This window comes from the organism of the source record quoted next, unplaced genomic scaffold (assembly GCF_019419815.1).
Source record: "Pyrus x bretschneideri cultivar Hongxiangsu unplaced genomic scaffold, Pyrus_bretschneideri_v1 Contig4, whole genome shotgun sequence".
In the NCBI taxonomy this organism is placed as follows: domain Eukaryota; kingdom Viridiplantae; phylum Streptophyta; class Magnoliopsida; order Rosales; family Rosaceae; genus Pyrus; species Pyrus x bretschneideri.
In genome coordinates, this window is record NW_025999723.1 from 2,396,701 (window position 1) to 2,418,053 (window position 21,353).

General features: G+C 36.6%; 2 protein-coding genes and 2 long non-coding RNA genes across 4 annotated transcripts; 2 read left to right on the plus strand and 2 right to left on the minus strand.

Annotated features, from left to right (window-relative positions):
• The first annotated feature begins 2,035 nt into the window (after nt 1-2,035).
• LOC125468939 lies at nt 2,036-3,754 on the plus strand. The gene is made up of 2 exons (XR_007251291.1): nt 2,036-2,430; nt 3,228-3,754. It is a non-coding gene; the product is annotated as an uncharacterized LOC125468939 (long non-coding RNA).
• Nucleotides 3,755-10,223: 6,469 nt separating this feature from the next.
• On the plus strand, nt 10,224-11,581 carry LOC103934926. The gene is made up of 3 exons (XM_009344693.3): nt 10,224-10,403; nt 10,656-10,982; nt 11,135-11,581. Exons 1-3 carry the CDS (start codon nt 10,328-10,330, stop codon nt 11,326-11,328), a joined length of 597 nt encoding a protein of 198 aa, XP_009342968.2. The 5' UTR covers nt 10,224-10,327; the 3' UTR covers nt 11,329-11,581.
• A 1,521-nt stretch (nt 11,582-13,102) lies between these two features.
• On the minus strand, nt 13,103-15,812 carry LOC103960568 (tubulin beta-1 chain). Its single transcript, XM_009373060.3, has 3 exons — nt 15,303-15,812; nt 14,902-15,171; nt 13,103-14,075 (listed from the first exon to the last, which is right to left on the minus strand). Exons 1-3 carry the CDS (start codon nt 15,694-15,696, stop codon nt 13,396-13,398), a joined length of 1,344 nt encoding a protein of 447 aa, XP_009371335.1. The 5' UTR covers nt 15,697-15,812; the 3' UTR covers nt 13,103-13,395.
• A 3,169-nt stretch (nt 15,813-18,981) lies between these two features.
• On the minus strand, nt 18,982-19,416 carry LOC125468876. The gene is made up of 3 exons (XR_007251220.1): nt 19,358-19,416; nt 19,138-19,246; nt 18,982-19,037 (listed from the first exon to the last, which is right to left on the minus strand). It is a non-coding gene; the product is annotated as an uncharacterized LOC125468876 (long non-coding RNA).
• Between the last annotated feature and the right edge of the window lie 1,937 nt (nt 19,417-21,353).

The window sequence follows — 21,353 nt, forward strand, 5'->3', positions numbered from 1 at the left end:
AATTTTAGCCCTTAGTAGGCCTGGTCCGTAATTTGGGCCGAATGGCAACCTCTAGACTGGATTTGTTAAGAGAAACATCATCTCTTTGTTTGAAACAGGAGAAACATCACCTCAATCCGTTAAATTTAAAAATGATATTATCCGGTAAAGAGTTTGTAACTCAATTGGTTAAGAGCATTCGTGCTTAAATATGAGATTTTTAGATTCTCCCTTCATTCAATATCGATTGTAAGAAAGAAAAAAACTACCGATCACCTTGAGAATTGTTGAAAAGTTCAATTGATTTACTTCAAGGAATGTATTGAGATTACATCGTTTATATTTTTTTATTTTACTTGACACACTAAAACTTGTGTATACGATCAAAAATATATATAATTTTCCGTATTTATGAATGATTGAAACGAAAATGTGTCATATTCAATGTTGAGACTTGAGAGGGGTATGGTCATGGTTAAGCTGCAAATTAAACTATGCACTTGCTAGTGGTAGTTGGCTTCCTTAATTTTGTCTTAATATAAATGTCTTTTCGATCACATTCAAATCAACCCCAATGCAATTAAACATTTGTTCATGTGACATCGAGGTTAACAACATTAATTTCTTTTACTATAAATAAAGTCGTGTATGTATACGTGTGAACATGCATGAACAGTGTTAAATATACTAAAATAATTAAAACTCTCTATATATATGAAGGGAGAAGGCAAATTGGTAACTCATTCATAGTACCAAAATGCCCCTCCCTTCTTACAACTCTGAACAAGAATAGTTTAATTAAATAAGACAAATTAGTAAAATAATCAAAAGAAAACAACCCGACGTAAAGAGAGTTACTAACCTTTATTTTTCAAATTATAGACAGTAAATTAATTTTTTAATACAATTAAATATTTAAAATAATAAAAATTAAATTTAAAAAGAGAAAATTACACGCGTGTAAAGCAAAATGTCATTTTCTATATAGGGAATAATGCTGAGTTTTTTGGTGGCAAGAATAGATATTTGATTACAACTTTTACCTGCTTTATATGAACATGCAAATGCAATTCTGCAGTTGCCCCCATATTATCTTGTCGGTTCCCTTTACTACTACTATACCCCGTTTAGAGATTGATTACTTTTGAACCGATTGAATGCCGTAGGCCACATATGTTCATATATGATGTGGTATTCATTCGTTATTACATACATAATACCCCCCATTAATTAATTGCCCAAATAATCCTTACATACAACTTACTTATGGTATATGAAGAAATATTTGAAAAGAAAGTATTAGCGAGATCATATTTTTGTATTGCATGGCATTGTCGCTATATGTCATATTATTTAAGAAAAACTAATCAAAAGGTTTTGAAAATTTTGAGTTTTAACGATAAAGACAAAAAAAATGATAAGGTGAATGGTACCAGAATTGACATTTTAGTGTAACAATGTGATTTTTCGTTAAAGTAAATAATACGAGGAGTTTTTCGTTAAAGTTCCCTATTATTTAAGAGGAACGGATACATGACACCATTTCTTTACACATGTTTTTGTAGGACCCACTTTGTAATGTATTTAAACGATCCGAATCGTCTATCGTTTAGATATTTCCTAAAAAATCATGTCTACAAAAAATCACATAAATCTAAAACTCTTAAGAGTTTAGGGTTTCTTTGTAGAACTGTATTCGTCTATTTTTTTTACTACAAATGAATATCTAAATGGTAATGAATTTGTCTAATTTTTTTCAAGGATGACCTAGGCTATGAATGATCTTCTAAAAGATAGAAGACTCAGATCGTTAAAATACATTACGAAGTAAGTCCCATAAAAACCTATATAAAAAAATGATATCATGGATCCGTCCTCTTATTTAAGAGGATTTATCTCTTTAAATATTAATTGTATGCATCATTGATCACGTACGTAGCTAATATATTATTGAAATGTGGTTTGAAAGCGTGTGGATTCTGACAGTACTTGTTGAGAAAAGTAGTTGGCTGACCTTTAGTAACTAGGTAGATTGGAAAAGATAGACTGATAGGAAAATAAGCATCTCGATTCTCATGACTCATACGCAAATGAACTTTCCCATCACACGAAATGCATGAACAGAACAAAAAGGGCTTAGCTTGTGCATTTAAAAGACAGCTAACCTTCTCATCAAGAACCCAAATAACCAGTTCCTGAGACTTGAATCACCATATACGCCATATGCATATTTCTTTTGAGAGCTAGGATTTTGAAGAATATATATCTAGTGCAGGTGGAGGCTTCCAAAGGGATCGCATTGATCTAATTGATCATATATGTCAAACATCGTCAATACAGACATGGCGGGTTATGTTTTCGTCTATGTAAATAGTTGGATCATGCAATCCCTTCGGACGTTTCCATCATCTGCTCTAAACTTCTAACTCATGTGATAATCGGTTTATCCAGGTATGAAATCAAAAGTAAACCCTCGTTACTTTGCGAATTAATTTGATGAATTTTTTGAGAGCTTATTAACTTCATGATTATAATTTAGTTAATTTAGTTAATTCGCAGCTGGTTATTATAGGGTGAAGCATGAAATGTTTGCAGAAACTTCACTGGCTAGGTTTTTTTTAACTGGAAAATAGTTGCAAATAATATATCCACCTAAGTGCTAGATTGATCATAAGCATATAGCTGATGAGTATATCACTCGTCAATATTATTTATGGAATTATATGTGTGTGTGTGTGTGTGTGTGTGTGGTTACTTGTTCTTGTGCTAATTTCTTGATAGGGTTCGTTCTTAGTTTGATAATGGTTGTTCCATTATCATCGGAGTCTCCGTGCAATTCAGTTCACCATGCGCCTGCTGTGATCACGCAGGGCAAAAAGATGGATCATTTCATCATCCATTTTTTTTATAGAAATTCATCCATATTTTTATAGAAATTCATAGCCATGCATATTATCATTGTCAAGAAACTGTGATGTTTTAAATCACTGGATTCAAATAAAATAAGATTAAGAACAGTCTTCTTACACTACAAAATCCTGCACGAGATATTTTATCAGACAAATGTCGAAGTCAACGTCTCATCAAGAAATTTAGCATCAAAGCAGTAATTATTGTCGGATATTTTCTTGCCCCATGGAGCCATGGGGCCTCGCTGATGGACACACACACATATGTTATTTATGCGTATGCATGAGAGCTGAACTACTACTCTGAACCCTTCATTTTTTTTGTCGTTCTGGAATCAGGGCCAAATATATGAACATATATACTCAAAGACATGGCAGGTGTGAAGGAACCCCGCATGATTAATGAACGAATAATCATCAATAAAAAAACAAGTTAAAGCAACAGTAACACCATTACACTGGATATTTATTTATCACTGTCTTTCGCTAGCTACTAGTTTCTACCAATCCGTACAGAGCATCATATTCCCATGTTCAAATTGCTGAGCTATGAGCTCTGTTGGTGCAAGATCGAAGAATTGAAGCTTTGAAGAATCAGTTTCTGGGTTCTTAGTTAGAAATGTTCTTAAGTTTTTATGTTTGTTCTTATTTGTAATGGATGCCCAAGATTAAAACATTAAAGGGTGTATATTGTGTCATCTGTCAAATTAATTGATGTAAGTAAGTGGTCATGTCTCTAGCACGTCATCAAAGCTCACGCTGAAAGTGTGAAGGATTGGAATGGTGGCTAATTCCCTCATGCTTGCAGTGTGAGGTTTAATCGATTCAGATCAAATCTAAGGGAGCAACGTACTCACTTTTCTTCATCCACGGTCTCTGATAGTAATTTGTGTAGAAATGTTAATATATATGGTTATTTAAAACATTCATAAAGTAAATATTTTTATATATACACATCATAAGCCTTGGACGTCAAGAAATAGAATCTCGGAGAGTAAGAAGGCGATGCATGATTACTCTTGAGGATCCATAGATTTGTAACCTAATGTTCATTGCAATAATGGATATTATAACTGCCTGCTACTAACCAGGGGTGCGTATTTCATTTTTCTTGTTTTTGAGAATAAAGAGAAATGCATATTTATTGGAAAAAAATAATTACAAAAATGTTTGAAAAATTGCAATTGGATCTCATGGAAAATGAAATGGTTAAGAAGCCCAAAAGTCCCCAAACCCTCTTAACGATAGCTCTTAACAGAAGCCCAAACCATGTCTAAAAGTCACAGACTCACAGTTCGATGCATGGAAGTCAATTACGATTCAATACCTCAAGTCCCATGCATGGAAATCCTCTTCCGCACATCATTTTTAACGAGTGAGCGTTTAGATTTAACCAAATGAACAGGAGAGCATGTTTCATGTCATGCAAACAAAGGCGAAATATTAAGTCTTCCAAATCAATTATCATATCTTATTAAATTAAATTGAGACTAAAGTCCAAAGCAATTTAATGTTACTCAGTACTACAGTCTATTAGTATTCCTCTTATAAGTTAAAGGTCTTAAGTCTGAATCTCGTAAATGATGAGTTTGATACCAATTTATTCTATCCACCCTTTAGTTAAAAATATCATTTGTATTAAAAACAAAGCCAAATTTTTTTTTCTTGATCCCTGTGGTGACACGGCACTTTCAATGTGACCCTTGTGGTGAAAAAGTTATTAATTAAACCTCCGTGGTGAGCCCTGTTAGCAATTGAGGTCCAAATCCAAACTTCTGTTAATGATCCGTTAAATAAACTCATGTGACTATCATGTGGATGAGTCAAATTCATCATTTCAATTCAAATTACATCTTATTCCATAGACATCTAGCATGACTTAGGTATACCGTATACATGTGCTCTTTCTGGGTGAGTTATGACATGCACTTGTTTCTCTTGTGAGTTGGCATTTGATTCCAATGTACAAAGCAAATTGAAACAAAGGGGAGATAATTTACATTAACCATTCACGAAAGTCATCATTTCTCATACCATAATGTATTTTGCACACTAATGACAAAAGCATATATCCAACCCAAAAAAAAAAAAACACACACACACACACACACAAAGACAAAAGTATGTCTTCCACAATATATTGTGGTTCATCATAACAAAAAGTCATTAAAAATATTTTCCACAAAATAAACAAATAAAAAGTCAATCCTAGTATTATTCATTTTACCTTTTATTTTGTCCTTATTATTAAAACTCAAAGTTTTCAAGCATTTTTTATTAGTTTTCCTTTTATTTGAATGAAGAATAATGGAAGCTTGAATTGGACCTCAATTGCTAACAAGGCTCACTACGAGGGTTTAATTAACAACTTTTTCACCACGAGAGTCACATTAAAAGTATCGTGTCACCACATGAATCACGAAAAAAATTTGGCCTAAAAACAATGTCCGAATCAATAAATGTGCAATATACTATATATTGTGTCGCATACAGTACATTCCACCTCGTCCGCAAACGCAGAAACTAGGAGCTACTGTTTGTGGGACAGTTTTTCTCGTTCCCATGAGTTAATTATGACTTAATACTTAACGTAATCATTTGAGTTTAAGTGCTTGACAAGAAATTCAAAAGAAAGTTAGGTCTAATCACACTTTTGTTCCGACACCCGGAGTTAATTTCGGGGTAATTCAAAGAATTGAGGAAAGCATGGCTCCCCAGACATTAAAATGGGCATGGAATTAGTAGGCAAAAAGGAATTCAGACTTGAATGTCTAAACTGATGTCTCAGTCGGTTAACAACTATTTCTGCGCCTTAGTCCATGCCCTAACAACAGCAATCTCAAACCATTGTTTACTCAAAGCTTTGACTCCGCAAACCACGGGGGAGAGCATTCCATGTTATATGGAGGTAGTTTTTCGTCAACATTTATAATAAATTTATTTTCATGTAACTGGAATCACGTCATATTAGTATACTACTCAAATTATAATATGGATATTTATGAATCAGTAATGCTATTCATACCATATTTTTATATCATCTTATGTCGCATTTGATGTGAACAGTCACATCATTTAAATTAATCAGAATTTAATTTAAATTAAAAAACATTTAATAAACCAATAATTAAAAAAAAAAAGCTAGAATTAAATGGTGATTGTGGCATGCGAGGAGTCTTCTCCTTCCTTCTCCGTTCAATCCTGCTTCTTCTCCCGTTTCTTCTTCCACTATTGAATCAAAGAACTTGCTGGAATGATCTTCCATGTTTTTTTCCTTGGTGGGGTGGTCTCTGCTCTGTGAATAGCTCTGGTGTGGTGAGTCTAATTATTTATATATTTAGGTGAATAAGAATAATATTTCTTACTGTTTTAGACACTTTGTACTGTTTGATTTGATCTTTTTGGCGCCAAGTTAACTTCTTTTCCAGTTAAGGGAAGTAGATTACTTGTTGCAAAGTTTCAATCTTTGGTTAAAACGATGGAGATTGGATATATCTGCCTAAAGGGTTGAAAAGTCAGAATTTTTAAATGTGATTTTGTTTCTGGTGTACCGTCGTTTCTTTATTTGGGGTTTAGTGAAAGCTTTTTGTGATGTTTAATGTTGTAGAGTTCGATCAAAACTAGTTTATTATGGTGTTGTTAGAAAGCCATCGATATAAATCTTCAATATTTAATTTGGAAAATAAAGATTTGATTAATCCTGAAAGAAAAGAAGGAACTTGGGATTTATCTACAATATGAAAAATTCGCATTTTTGAATGCCATTCTGATTTTGGTGTTTTGTTTAGTTGGGGTTTAATGTAAGATTTTTGTGATGTTTGATGTGGTAGGGTTTCAATGAAGGTCATAGAAAGAGAAAAGCTTTTCAAAGGTGGGGAAGTAAGCACGTCGGAAAAGTTTCTTCCAATGGAGGTGAAGTTGTACTGGAAATTCGAAGCGAAGAGATAAATGCAGCAAAAGGATCTCCCTCCAAAGGCTCAGAATATGCAGCTCCCAAGCAAAGCAAAGTGGACTCACCCGCCAAAGCATCGGCTGAGTCCAGCTTTTTTTTTTTTTTTTTTTTTTTTTTTAATTATTGGTTTATTAAATGATTTTTAATTTAAATTAAGTTCTAATTAATTTAAATGATGTGGCTGTCTCCATCAAATGCCACATAAGATGATATATAACTGTAGTATAAAAACATGTTGAATATTCGAGACGTACAACCAACGGTTTTTACATGTATAAAATTCTAACAGACCACCTTATTGTGTTAAAAAAAAAAAAAAATTAAAGATTGTAGTTTTTCTTGTATATAATGTTCAACAAGGTCTTACGGAAGCCGGTCTACGTTTTACTTTTCAATAATTTCTTCCAAATACCGGTAATTGCCATGGCCCATGAAATAGGGAAACGTATGTTTTATTCCGATATAATGTGTTAGTTTTCTCTCCACCAAGCTGACCAAGAATTGACGAAAGACCGGCTTTAAGATCTGTCCATAAGACATACACCTGCTGCCCTATGAAATATGAATCATCTGAAATTAATCAGGACAAAAACAAGAACCATCACTTTAAATAAGATGTCTTAGACTTGATTCTCATTAAAAATGAATTTGAACCATATTATTATTATTTAATTATGAGGTTTAGCCTACTTCTTTACTCTCTTGGTGTAGATAATATTGTTAGGAAAAAAAAAAAAAAAACCAAGAATCATCACAGAAATCAACATCAAATCAAATTTAATATGTTTATGACATTGCGCATATGCGTACAACGTGGTAGATCATCCAGTTTCGTACACAACTTTGCATGCATACGCAGATACGCCTAATTAATTCGGACTTTTCGTTAATTAATCCATATATAATATTGTCCTATTTGTAAAATGGTCGAGATTAGTGAGTTGGCGCCATAGCCATGGACAGCTTTTAGCCATGCATATTATATTTATACGGTACAACTGAAAGTTGGGCTGATAGATCGAACTAAATTATTAATTGGTTTACCATACATCATAACGTTTAAGACAAACTTTATGCCTTTTCTTGTTTATCTGTTGGTATAAAATTTCGTTTTTAATTAGTATTTTTTTGTTAGTTAGTATTACTGTCTAGTTGTGTTTTTCTTCACTTGTAATTGAGAAGTCTTATATTTGATTTTTGTCATAGGCGAAGTTAAACCATATTATTATGACAAGTTCATTGTAAGGCTTAACTCACTCTCCTACTTCCTTAATGTAGATACTATGTTTGTTAAAAAAAAAATAAAAAAAAAATACTCTTTTTTGTGATTGTGTTCGTTGGAACTGGAACTATTGCTGAAAGGAAAAGAAAGTATCGATTGGTTTTACATGGGATGCCTTTTGCCATTTAGGCGTCGTTATCAAATAGTGAGGAACGTTAGCTCCATTGACTTCACTAATACAATCATAGAAACCTTTTCGTCAAAATGAATTTTGAAATTGCATAACTCTTTATTTTAGTTAGTAATATTTAAAATCGATAGAAGGATTTTTTATTTTGTTCACCATAAATTATTTTGATCTGTCCGTGAAAAATCTGTCAATATCATCGTTAAGTGAATGGGTTAGTTTGACAAAAATACTCTTAAAAATGTGGTCATGTTGTTCATGTGACAATTTAAAATAATCACATAGTCCTTCATGTGATAATTTAACGAGAATATTAACAGATTTTTCACAGACAAATCAAAATGATTTACGGTGGACGAACTCAGCGACCACTTTTACTGATTTTCATTATCAAGGACCAGAATGAGGAGTTATGCGAATCTCAAAGAGCATTTTGACGAAAAAGCCTTTGAAATATAAAATTATGTTGAGGTGAATTTCTTCGTTACATTGAAAATGAGGTTGGTTAAGTTGATAAAATAACATGCATTAGTTTTGAACCAAAATTCAAAGAAAATGAGTGTGTAATGGAGGACAAAATTTTGGGGTGTAATTAGAGTATAATAGACAAAAGGAAAAGTCACTTAGTACTACGGTATAGTAGTATTTCTCTCTACTTGTATGTGAGAAGTCTTACGTTCGATTCTCAAAGACGAAGTTGAACCACATTATTATGGCAAACTCATTGTAAGGCTTAGCCTACTCTGTCACATCCCGGTCCAGGGCGGATCACTTCCTGGGCCCGCTCTACCACCGTAGTACGATATTGTCCGCTTTGGGCCCCTACCACGCCCTCACGGTTTTGTTTCTGGGAACTCACACGAGAACTTCCCGATGGGTCACCCATCTTGGGAATGCTATCGCGCACTACTCGCTTAACTTCGGAGTTCCTATCGAACCCGAAGCCAATGAGCTCCCAAAAGGCCTCGTACTAGGTAGGGATGGAAATATACATATAAGGATCACTCCCCTGGGCGATGTGGGATGTTACATACTCTCCCACTTTCTTAGGGTAGATACTATCATTTGTTCAAAAAACAAAAAAAATAGACAGAAAGAGAGAGATACGTCTGATTACATGGTGGAATTTTTTTTATTTTTTTTTTAATACCATAATTTTTTATTTTTTGGATTGACTGATGTTATTTAAACAAATAATTAATTTTGTTGTTTTCCATTAAATGACCATAATGATTAGCAAAGTAGGTTAAGTAAAATAGCATAAATTAATTTGGTTTTTTTTTTTCCACTAGAAGAAGCATAACATAGATTATATCACCAGCATAACTGATTAACTTAAAAAACAACAGAGCGTTCAATTAATTAGCATTTCCAATCATGAGTCATGCTACATGTGCCAATAGTATAAGTATATTTATGGGTACAAAATATGGCATATATAATATACACTAGTGATTATGAAACTCTGTGTTAAGCGAGAGGTTTTTTAGTGTGCCAGGAATACTGTTTGGGACATTATCTGTCATAATATAAGTGGTTGAATAATTGAAAAAGAATTTTTAACCACTTGTATTATGACATTTGGTGTATTAGCCTGTATTTCCGGCACACTGAAAAATATCTTATGTTAATTAAGCATATACCTACACAATCTCCCATGACCTGACTACAGCGGCTGGTATATTGATATACATATATACAAAACCATGCATCTACGCCACTGATAACGGAGGAAAGAAGTTGCGACATATACAATTTGACTTGTAAGTTAAAATTGGTGTTAAGGTCAATATAGAGAAACCCCTCGAACACGGGGTTCGCTCGTGGAGTCCTCTATCTCACCACTAAAATCTAAAGTAGGGTTCGCGTGTATTTTTTCACATATTCAAAGTCGACCACCATCTGTAAATTAATAATTTAAATATATATTTCTCTTCCTATATACTACAGTAAACATACGATTATATAAAATGGCTCTCCCCACCATGCATTTTTACAACATACAATACAAGTTTCTCCTCCTCTTCATCTCTCTAGCTCAAGTTCACAAACCCTAGCTTCTTCTGTTCTAATTATAGATGGCTTCTACCATGTGCTTGAAGAACATCGCAGTGTTGGCTCTTTCCCTTGCCGTTTGTGTCCAAGCCACTCTAGGTTTGTTTGTGTTAATTACTAGATCATTTTTTTTTTTTTGGTAAAAATTACTAGATCGTTTGATATTAATTTGTTTTCAGTTTTCAATTTTGTTTTTTTTGAAAATTGAAAACTTGTTTAGTAAATATTGTCGGTTTTTAACTTTCTTGAAAACCAACAATATTTATCAAACATGCTGTTATCTATCGAATATTTATCGAGATAACTAGCCAATTATGTGCAAAAAATATGTAATACATTGCATGCTTGCAGGAGGAATAACATGTGAGAATCTAGACCACGATGCATGCGCATTCGCGGTGTCATCGTCCGGCAAACGCTGTGTGCTTGAGAAGCACGTGAGAAGAAGCGGGGAGGAAGCATACACGTGCCGAACATCGGAAATTGAGGCCGATAAGTTAAAGGACTGGATCGAGAGCGAGACGTGCATCAAGTCTTGTGGGCTTGACCGCAAATCCTACGGCATCTCATCAGACTCTCTCCTGGAGTCTCGCTTCACACAAAAACTTTGCTCCCCTCAGTGCTACGGCAGCTGCCCCAACATTGTTGACCTTTACTTCAATCTTGCTGCTGGTGAAGGTAACTATATATTGTTAATTAAGACTGTAAATTCAAACTGCGTATTTGTACATATCAACGTAAATAATTGTTCAATTCACAATCTAACAACATAAGTCAAGCAACGAAACATTTTCGAAAAATCTTAATAGGAATAACATTTTTGGTTGTAGGTGTATTTCTACCAACACTATGTGCAGCACAAGGAGCAAATGCTCGTCGAGAGTTGTCGGAGATTCGTAGCTCTGGATATGTCGCACCAGGACCAATCAATGCGAAATTGACAGCACCAGGACCAATCAACTCAGGGAAGTTGGCAACTGCTTATCCACCAGTGGAGGTTGCCCCAGCACAGGCTCCTTGCTAAGTACACCAGCATGCATGCACTAAGGGCTCTGAGTTTCCGGCCGGGCTTGATAATTTACACCAGAATATCATTATGTGTTATTTAAATTATATATACGGAACTCAGAATTCAGAAATACAACTTAGATTAATTAGATGAGATATATATGTGTGTATGTGTGTATGTGTGTATGCAAGACTGTGTTCTAGCTTGTGTATGCTTTTAATATTCGGATGGATTTGATAATAAAGATATTTTTCTACAACTTTTATGTGTTTTGTTTGTTCCTTGAGTTGGCGTCATTTTTGGGAGGATAAAAAGTAATTTTTAGTTTGGTATATGGAAAGCTAAAACTTAAAAATAAAATACAGTACTGAGGCATAAGTCAACATTTAAATTTAATTGGAAAACGGCAAGTGATAGACTACCTTGATGGTTAGAACATTTTTTTACTATGACTCTGGTTCCTTTAGAGTATTTAAGAAGTAGAGCGATAGTATGTATTTAAGAAAAATTAATTTGAAAACTAAAAATATTCAAAAGAAAATATGTATCGGTTAACTTAGCGGACACACCAATAGCTTTGTAGTTTGATCGTCCTAAACGTTGGACAAATTGATATCACAATATTATTAAGAGGTGGAGATGATTCGAAATTATTGTAATAATTTAAAGCAGAGAAAGTTTTGAATTTGTTAACTGTTACAATAATTTAGTGAATTTTACTAGTTTAATTTTCTCTTCTACAATCGTTCTCTTATTTCTGCTCACTGAATAAGACATTGCCCAAGCATATGCTTTTGAGCACGTCAGTTTGTCTGTCAAATTGCGTTCATTGATAAGCATTGGCATTTTGGTGGGTTTAGGGTTTGGCCCCCAGGGACCCGGACGATAGAGACATCCAACTGAAAGCACACATTAGTATTTAGTATGATGCCTTTAATTTTAACTTACTCCTCCATCACCACTCAGACTCCATTCAAAGGAGGACCACTCAGATTTAACCATCCAAAGGAGCAACAGTCCACAATAAATTAATTAACGTTGACGAGGAAATAGAAAGTATGGCTGAATGACTATGACCTCGTACATACCGTAACGCAAATGCTAGACCGTCTGTGTGTGGTTTGAAGTTTGAACAGTCTACTTGATCCGACCATCACACACAAAATTTTATTGACACCAAAGTATAAAAAAGTTTCGTACTTTTTTGAAAAATGTATGTAATCTGAAAACCCTATCTACAAGGAACCCATCAGCCTTTCTTTCATCCCACATGCAAACAAATCCAGAAATTAGTACTTTTCCAGAATTTCACATGTTATCTATCTTTTTCTTTTTGCTTTTCGTACTTTCTATCAATTCATGAATACAATGCAAAAGATGGTACTAATGAATGGCTGATAAATAAATCGTGTTTGTATTATTTTCGTGTTATATTTATTATTTTAACGGATTGTATCGTGTTAAACTCGTTATCTTAACAAATAATTCAATAACAACACGATTCGTTAATAGATCGTATCGTTTCGTGTCCGGTTACAGATCATGCAAAAAATTATCATACCTAATATCAAAATATAGCAAACGATATCTTATCAGATTCTTAATGAATGACGTGATAACAATCCAACTGATTAACAGTTTCTTAACAAATGACTCAATAATAACCAAACTTATTAACAAATTGACCCCAAACCTGTTACATTACGTCATTTCTTGGCGAGTTAACTGAGTCATCAAGAAATTTTGAAGCCCTTCAAATGTAAAACAAAGATTAAAAGAGGCCATGAAATAAATCAACCATCAAACAAAATGCACTTTTAATCATCACAATGTTTACTTAACACCAACCTCATATCACAGACTCGATTAACAGATTCAATAAACATATTTTCAGACCACTGAACTGCTACCATCTAAAAACTAAGAAAAATGAAAAAAAACCAAACAGGTGAATAATGGCCGAAGAACTGACGAGAATCCAGCAATCCAAACCCCAAATAAGGAATTAAGAAACAAAACCATAATTAAATCCACAACATAACTGAAGCAAAACAGAGAACAGATGAGAATCAAGATCCGAGATCAAGCCTCCTCCTGAACTTCCTCCTCTTCTTCATAGTCGTACCCCTCCTCATCGGCTGTAGCATCCTGGTACTGCTGGTACTCTGAAACGAGGTCGTTCATGTTGCTCTCTGCCTCGGTGAACTCCATCTCATCCATTCCCTCTCCAGTGTACCAATGCAAGAAAGCCTTTCTTCGGAACATAGCAGTGAACTGCTCACTCACCCTCCTGAACATTTCCTGAATGGAGGTGGAGTTGCCAATGAAGGTCGAGGCCATCTTCAGACCGGTTGGTGGAATATCACAAACAGTGGACTTGACATTGTTTGGGATCCACTCAACAAAATAGGATGAGTTCTTGTTTTGCACATTGATCATCTGTTCGTCAACTTCCTTGGTGCTCATCTTGCCACGGAACATGGCTGAAGCAGTCAAATACCGTCCATGACGTGGATCAGCGGCGCACATCATGTTCTTTGCATCCCACATCTGTTGAGTGAGCTCTGGAACAGTAAGGGCCCTGTACTGCTGTGATCCACGGGATGTGAGGGGAGCAAACCCAACCATGAAGAAGTGCAGTCGGGGGAATGGGATGAGATTAACAGCAAGCTTGCGAAGATCTGAGTTGAGTTGACCAGGGAAACGAAGGCAGCAAGTTACGCCGCTCATGGTAGCAGAAATAAGATGATTGAGGTCGCCAACTGAACCAAGAAGGAATCATTGGTTAGATTATGTAATGTTTCACAATTTAGCAGCAGGAACCAAAAAATACAAACATTTATAGGATATAAATGTAACAACAGAGCCATTTTAAGGCCAATTTCAAAAGGCATTTGGAAAATGGTGCATCAAAGAGTGAAACAGTGCCTAAGAAGTTACGGAATACAAGTGAAGGAAAATTTCAAAGGTGCCAAGTAATTAGTGTTCCACCTATAAGCACAAGGCTAAAGGCTTCTGTGTTTATAAGCAGGACCAATTAGTCCAATTGCATAACTTATAAAATGGTGACCCGAAAGAAAAGGACCAGCAAGATAACCTTACCAATGCAAGGGGACTCAACCACAATTTGTCAATATAAAAAAAAGGCAACCCCTAGCCAACAATGCTTCTTGCTCTGCAAGGGTCAGGGGGAATGTCTATCTTACGCAGCCTTACTCTTACTTTGCAAAAAGTGTCTCAAAGACTCGAACCTATGACCTTTTTGTCACAAAAGGAGCAACCTTTTGGTTGCACCATGTGCATAACTATGGCTGCATACAATTTGAATCTTCTGCACTTTGGATACGGATACAAACAAAGATAATATGAACAATTCACTCTCGAAACCCAATGTAATAATCACTATTCAACCAAGTCAAAATTCAATTCCTTTTTACTTCACATAAGCATACTAAACACAATATCGAATCCCACATACTAATGCCGAATCCAAGATAGTATAGCATAAACATATTCAAATTCAACTAGGTAAATTTCAATTACGATTCAACAGGATATATTATACAAACAAAAGAAAAGAAAACTCACAGCTGGGAGTAGTGAGCTTCAGTGTCCGGAAGCAAATGTCGTAGAGAGCTTCGTTGTCCAAAACCATACACTCATCTGCATTTTCAACAAGCTGGTGAACAGAGAGAGTTGCATTGTATGGCTCAACGACGGTGTCAGACACCTTTGGCGACGGAAACACGGAGAATGTGAGCATCATTCGGTCCGGATACTCCTCTCGGATCTTGGAAATGAGAAGAGTTCCCATTCCGGACCCAGTCCCGCCTCCCAAAGAGTGACAAACCTGAAATCCTGTTGCCAAATAAGTCATAAACCTCACAATTCGGACACTATAACGCAGAAATTGTATCCAAAAACTCGAAATTTTGGAAAATGCACACTGATCTAATGATCTAGCAACTAAAATCGAACTCGAATTATACCTTGCAAGCAATCACAGTTCTCGGCCTCCTTCCTGACGACGTCGAGAACGGAGTCGATCAACTCGGCGCCTTCGGTGTAGTGACCCTTGGCCCAGTTGTTTCCGGCGCCGGACTGGCCGAAAACGAAGTTATCCGGGCGGAAAATCTGGCCGTATGGCCCAGATCTGACGCTGTCCATGGTTCCCGGCTCGAGATCCATGAGGACGGCGCGTGGGACAAACCTCCCACAACTGGCCTCGTTGTAGTAGACATTGACGCGCTCGAGCTGGAGCTCGTTGTCGCCCTGGTATCGGCCGGTGGAGTCGATGCCGTGCTCGGCGCAGACGACCTCCCAGAACTTGGCGCCGATCTGGTTGCCGCACTGGCCTCCCTGGATGTGGAGAATCTCACGCATTTTGGAGAGCGGTGGAGGAGAGAGAGTGACTGCAGAGAGAGAGAGAGGCAGAGAGAGAAGAACGTTCTCGTCGAGAGAAATGGTCACGGAAGAAGACGAAGGGTTTGGGGAAGTGAGGGACTGTCGTCTGGGGATTTATAGCGGGGTGAGATGACGGACGAGTTTGACGGCGCCGTTTGGTTTGAGTGGGAATTTAAATTTTGAAAAGCGAACCTGTAATTTTGGGAGGCAGAAGTCTGCCACCCTCTTGCATTCATGATAGGTACATGATTTTATGTAAGCCGTTGATATGATTGGTTATGTGGGGGTCAACTGGGATTGACAGTTTAGATGATAGGGAATACGGAGGGATTGGTGTGGTTGCAGGGACGCGGTGTTTAACGCTTGAGAAACGACTGCAGAGATTGTTATCTACGCGCTGAGGTGGATGACGGTTACGCGCCAGCGGTAGTGTGGGGTATGTCGGATTGGTTTGGATGGTGCACAGAGAAAGTCTTGCGGAGTCGCACATGAGTCTCTCACCGGCACACGTGACTGGAAATAATAGGTCATGTGAGTGGCACTTTTTTTTTTTTTTTTTATAAGAACAATAGGTGACAAGTCACGGATTATCCATTTTTTTTTTGAGACTGGGAAGACTCGTAAAAGCATTTCAACCTATCCATGGCTACAAGCTTGGCTTCCACACCAGCAGCAGATTTCAAACCTGATACCTTTAGTTTTTAGTTTTTAGTTTTTAATTTTAAGAAATTTTAGTATGTGTTTATGTTCTTAATTTTGGAGCGGGTGCTTTTTAAGTAAGTGTTTTTCTCTTTTTTCTCAAAACTTTGGATACATCACAAGGCATGTGTTTATATTTATAGGATCAGGTCTTAATTCTTAGATTGACTTATATTATGTGGTTATTGGGTCACACATACAAGTCATATTATTTTTTTTTTCATATTATGGTTTCATCCTCTTTTCTTTTATATCTCACTCTTAGTGATCGCTACACTTATACGGTCATCTGAGCACAAGAAATTGTGTTCTCTTCTTTATAAGGTGTTATCATTTGTGATATTAGTACTAGAACATATCTTTGATTATAAACTAACTCTAAGAAAGTCTAATCGTATTACTCATTTTAAATTTGTACTAGGTTTTAAGTTCGAATCTCTCTTCTTATTAATAATAAATAACAACAGGTATTTAAAAAAATTTAGAACAAATCGTCGATAACTATATGAATCGTGATTCGGACTCTCACATCATCTATTAGATATAAAATCAATTACATGAAGTGTGGTCTATGCTTGTTTATCAACACTTCAACAACTTTGGGAAATTATATGGTTTAGATGTCACATATCAAGCTTTTTCGTTAATATATCTTTGGGCCACAAGTGAAGTGAGATACTTAGTTGGAGACGAAAATAATGATGGCCTATACCAACTGCACATTTCACTCAATCTTAGATTAGTGAAAAGTGGCCCAAAAGAGAAAGAAGCAATGTCGTCATCATCGTAATCATAGCGAGATCGAGTATACCCATCACTCAACCCTTCGTGCCAAAGCTAAGAAACTCCATCATTTCTAATTTTATAGGTAGAGCTACTAATAAGATATGCCAAACCCATCAAACCAACTTACTTGTCGCATGTTTCATCTCCATGTGTTATACGTAACGAAAGACGCAGATAAATGAAGTTGTAAAACTTGTTATATGCAAGTTATTCTTTACAATTTGAGGCATATATGTATTTAAGTTGTGAAAAATGTAGAGAGATGAGGTTGTAAAACTCGTTACATGCAAATTATTCTTTATAATTTAAGAACAAAAATTTATAACGAAAGTGACACACCCCGTCCCGAAGGAGGGCATGCTGGCCGTCACGTGAGAGTGACGTAACCATTTGCACAGTTCGGAAGCTTTAAAATATACAACTTCTAAAATACAACACCCGAAGATGAGTCCTTATATGGTCCATTCTGTCAGAACACCGTTGAATTTCCTCGTAGTCACCACACCTTTGCAATTCTTGAATCTGGAGGGGCGCAAAACAAAGTTGAGTGGGTCAGCAAAACGTACGTATTCAAAACCTTCTTTTCTCTTTGAATATACTAACCCCTCGCCGTAAAACAAATATAGTTTCCCAGAAAATAAACATATATACGTATGTATAAATATGCCAATCATGCTCTTATAGTATGCCATTCATGCTCCACAATATGCCATTTATGCTCGAGAATATGCCACAACAGAATCTCATAATCAAATATAAATGCTCAAGCGTAATTCACATCAATAACATATAATCTAGCAGCCGGGAGTCACCTAACGTGACCTGTACGGCTGTAGATAGAGCTCCACGCTCAACTCAACATCTGAATCTGCACACGAGTCGGAACCACCTATTGTGGTCTGTACGACAGGCTGGGTGTAATATATATATGCTCTAGTGCTACGATCACGTGAAGCTGTGCGATAAATCGCGGGTCACCTACAAGTCGGAACCACCTAATGTGGTCTGTACGACAGGCTTGCACCTAACTTGGATCCAAGGCGAGCATGCGGTGCTGGTGAACATACACGTGAAGGCTGGGCCCTGGCCTCGGGCGGGAGCACTAACACCGGGGGTGCAGATTATGAACTCTCTAAGCATCTCAAACTACTATTGCATAATAAACAGGAATGCATAACAACGTGAACACCGCTTACCTGGCACTTACCTGTGCACCCACAGCACCAAATACACATATATAAATGTATGCCACTACTAATGCATGTGATGATAGTATTTCAATCGTATTTCATACGTATATCAAATGTATTTCAAATGTAGCTTACCTGGGCCTCCTCAGCACCATGCAACAGTATGCATAATTATGGTAATGCACATATTAAAATATGATGCATATATGACAGGATAATTAATTCGTATTTCTTTTAAAATACGTTTTCTGGGAAATACGTCAAGCATACGTATATATATATATACTGAAAAATAACTGCCCACTCACTGATCACATCGACGTCTCATAGGTCCCTGAACCTCCCCTAGCTTGGTTACATTCTTCCTCTGTATAATTTTCACCTATACAAAAAGTAACCAAATTGACGTTATTTAACGCGCATACACCAAACATTCGTCCATAACTTTCTCATACGTTGCTCAATTTGGGTGTATGAATATACCACGGTGATCTACACGACGTCACGAACGCGTGACAATTTTCAGAACTCAATTTGGAGCTCTCACGCGCCCCCACGCGCACTGTTCACGCGCTGCCCACGCGCGCATCTTCTTCCTCGCGTCGCCGGACTGGTTTCGCCGGAAATAGTGTTTTGCCGGAATTTCTGGGTAAATTTCAAAGTGTCATAACTTCTTCATTTCTTAACCATTTTCGACGTACTATATATCAAAATGAAGGTATTGACGAGACGAACACATCCATACCTGCCTTGACCCCTAACTCGCCGTGGTTTCGCCGGAAAATGCCCCGAAAGCTCCGGCCAAACTTTGAACTTGTCATTCTCCTTGTTCTTTCGTCCATTTTTCATGTAATCTATACCAAAATGAAGCCCTAATCATAATCTACCACGTTGGACTAGTTTTAGGGCCTAAAAACAACGGAATCAAATTTTTCCAAAAATCACGAAAATTCGGCCGGACTTACAGTTCGTGATCCCGACGTCCAAATCCTTCAAACGAAGCACTCCGAGCTTCCTTAGGACCTCACCAAGCTTCCTACAAGCTTCAAAATCCCAAAAAACATCAATCTTTACGTGTGCATGAACAGTGCACACGCACAGTGAAATTGAAATCCATGTTTTCCGAAGTGAAACTCACCTGAAATTGGTACCATCGTGTTCGTCTGGTCCTCAGGAGTACGATGGTGGTCTTAGATCCTTCGTTGGTATAGTTTTGGGGTGGTTTGTGGGTGGTCCGTGTGAGTTCGAAGGAGAGAGAGAGAGAAAGAACTTACAGAGAGAATGAGAGATTTGTGAGGGAGGAGAGAGAGACAAGGTACGGGAATGAGGGAGAGATTTGAGGGATGTGGGGTTCCTACCCAATCCCCAAATCATCAAGTTACAACAAATTTTACGCCCCTTAGTCCCGTTTAAGGGCATTTTCATAACTTCACGTCCTCGGAATTAAAATTCTGGGACGGGTTGTGACAACCTTCCCTCCTTATAGAATTTCGTCCCCGAAATTCCAACAACCAACTTAATCAACTAAACTCATACAATAGCTTCTGGTAAATCTCTCTCATCCGATTCTCCTTCTCCCACGTAATTTCTTCCACTGACTGTTTTCTTCACAAATTCTTTACCAATTACACTGTCTTAATTCTCAATACATTCTTTTTCCAATCCAATGTCGTCCTTGGTTCCTCAACCAGTCTAATCCGGATTAATTCTCAATAGTTGCACCGGAACTCCATGTGACGAATCTGCCACCTAGTGACAACGCATCGCAATATAATACATTATGCACCTTAGCCAATTCTGAAGACATCACCACTTGTATGCAACTTCATCGATTCCTTTAGTGTTCAAAAACGGTCTGATGTGTTTAAGACTTAATTTGTCTCCTTTCCAAACCTCACTATTTCTTTTCGTGATGAAATTTCTAAAAATGTTGAATCATGAAACACATCATGCTCTTACAATAACTCTGGAAGTAATTCAAGCAACTTCACCTACTCTTCGATGATCGCATAAAGTCCGATGTACTTAGGACTTAATTTGCTTTCCTTTCCCAGCTGTATCATACTTTTCTAAAGTGAAAACTTCAAAAGTATAAAATCATCTACGTTAAACACTCGATTAGTGACATGTTCAACTATTAATCTCTTTTGCCATTCCTGGCTACTCTCAGGTTAAACTTAATCACTTGAATACTTTGAGAAGACTCATCCATAGTTTCAGGGCCTACCAAAACTCTTTCGTGATCGAATCTTCTCTATCCAGAAGCATTTCTCCCACAAATCAGCCAAAAATCGACACATTTCATGGTCCTTATGGCGTTACTTTGGAAACTGTGCAACCAACATACTTAAGAAACTCAGCAGTTCCGTAACCCAAATCTCTTCTCCATAAAACATATAAGTATTGTTGCACTGTGGTTGTTACTCAACACTGGAGTAAATGTACTAACTTGGTACATTGATCAACTATCACTTCAAGTTCAATCATAACCATCCTATTCTCGAACTCAGCAATCTTTCTTTTTCCCTTCTTTCTTTACCTTGGTTAATTCTTAATTTTCTTCGTTAACCATTTGAGTCTTGAGTACGACCTTACTAAAAAGACTTAACTTGAAAATTAGCAATTACAACTTCTTCTCAAACTTCCATTCTCAACTTTACTTCAGTTGATTTCCAATCCACAAGAAGACAACCTTGGCAAGCGTGCCAGACATCAACTCTTACCACCGTCTTTTCACCAAGTGCATCAGCTAGAACAATTTTACGATCACCCAGGTCGTACAATCATGTTCATTAAACAATTCAATCCACCTTCGCTGCCTTATATCAAAATCCTTCCAAGTAATGGATATTGGAGACTTTTTGGATTCGTAAAAATCTTGCATTCTTACCAAATATAATGTCTTCATAACTTCACAGCAAGAATGGTAATCATGACTTCCAAATCACTAATAGGGTAATT